General features: G+C 37.0%; 1 protein-coding gene across 1 annotated transcript in view; it reads right to left on the bottom strand.

The window, feature by feature from the left end:
- LOC106874561 (short-chain dehydrogenase/reductase 3) overlaps window positions 1-1535 on the bottom strand; it is a 241307-nt gene that overhangs the window by 154644 nt on the left and 85128 nt on the right. The window contains exon 3 of the mRNA XM_052973741.1: window positions 1171-1311. Coding sequence (XP_052829701.1) covers window positions 1171-1311 — 141 coding nt within the window. The remainder of the gene's footprint in view (window positions 1-1170; window positions 1312-1535) is intronic.

Genomic DNA, 1535 nt, shown 5'->3' with positions numbered 1-1535 from the left:
CACACACACACACACACACACACACACACACACACACACACACACACACACACACACACACACACTTATGTCTCTGCTTTTATGCACCATGCACCACCTACATGAGTGGGCCTCTCAAAAATAAATAACAGTATTTGGCATTCAAATAAGACATTCGTGGTAAGTTGGATATAAAAACTATTATGACTTGAAAGAAATGAAACAAATATGCCCCTACACTGAACTGATATCATCTACACCCAGCTCATTCCCTATCTCATAATCATCCATCACATTAATTCCACTCAGTACACTCACCTACACATCCACCTTCCCCCTCTTCCATCCTATTCTGTCCCATATTCATCTTGTACCTGGACCTTGCATATCTTTCCCTCTTTCTCTCTCTCCCTCTCCAAGTGGGCAAGCCATGTATTCACCTCTTTAGAAAGACACCTGCTCCTCTTTAAAAAAGAGATACTCCACTAGATGTATTGAGCTCTCCTTGGCATGTTGTTCTCATTTGTTGCATGTGGGTACACTGATGGTGGATAAAATGATTTTGGAGTTGTAACCTGCAAATGGGACTACCTATAGTTGACAGTGAATATATAACATAAATTAGAATCATGACAAATAGAGAATAAAAGAATTGTCTTAAAACACACACACACACACACACACACACACACACACACACACACACACACACACACACACACACACACACATACATAGCTTGAGTGCTAAATTCACACATTTTTTATTCTCTCTCTGTTCATTTTCTCTTATTCCTTTCTGCTGAAGAGCATAGGCTCGAAACATAAAAGACTTTTTCACTTTCTCAAGTATCAAACTAATACACCTGCTTGTTGTTCATACACCTATCTTCATCTTTTGTTTTTCTGTAAAATTTCATATACAGATAGATAGATAGATAAAGAGAGAGGGGAGAGGCAGTGAGACAGAGAAAGAGGGAGAAGAAGCAGAAAGAGAGAGAAAGAGAGAGAGAGAGAGTACTGCAGATAATGTAGTTCCTGATATACAAGAAAGATAAGCTGGTCATGGCTGGAATGCCCTTTAAATATTGGTCTGCTCAATCAGCGTTGATCTGAGATTTAAACAAAACCAAGAGTAAAGAATAAAAATAAAAATTTAACCAAAAGAAAATGAAATCTTAAGATTACTCACTCTGAAATGTGCCAAAACATTAACTTTGAAAGACATTTCAATATCTTCCACTGCAAGTTCCAAGACTTTCCCTCCATACATCACTCCAGCATTGTTTACCAGAATACTAACAGGACCATATCTCTCTTGACATATACTTGCCTATAAAAAAAAAAAAAAGGAAGAAAATTACCAGCAGCAGATGACTGAAATTCTCTTCCATTCAATGAGTTTTGGTAATAATGAAATGCAGTTCCATTTAGAATGGATTAACCTCAGTTATCAGCAAGATTTTTAACTCCTAGGATGAAATAGAAACACAACATGCTAAGTCCTAGAACAGACACATTAAAAATAGGACTGCATCTCAACTGATATATATATAT

Source organism: Octopus bimaculoides, chromosome 16 (assembly GCF_001194135.2).
Source record: "Octopus bimaculoides isolate UCB-OBI-ISO-001 chromosome 16, ASM119413v2, whole genome shotgun sequence".
Classification (NCBI taxonomy): domain Eukaryota; kingdom Metazoa; phylum Mollusca; class Cephalopoda; order Octopoda; family Octopodidae; genus Octopus; species Octopus bimaculoides.
Note: the sequence above shows the minus strand (reverse complement) of the source record. Positions and strands in the feature narration are given on the sequence as shown.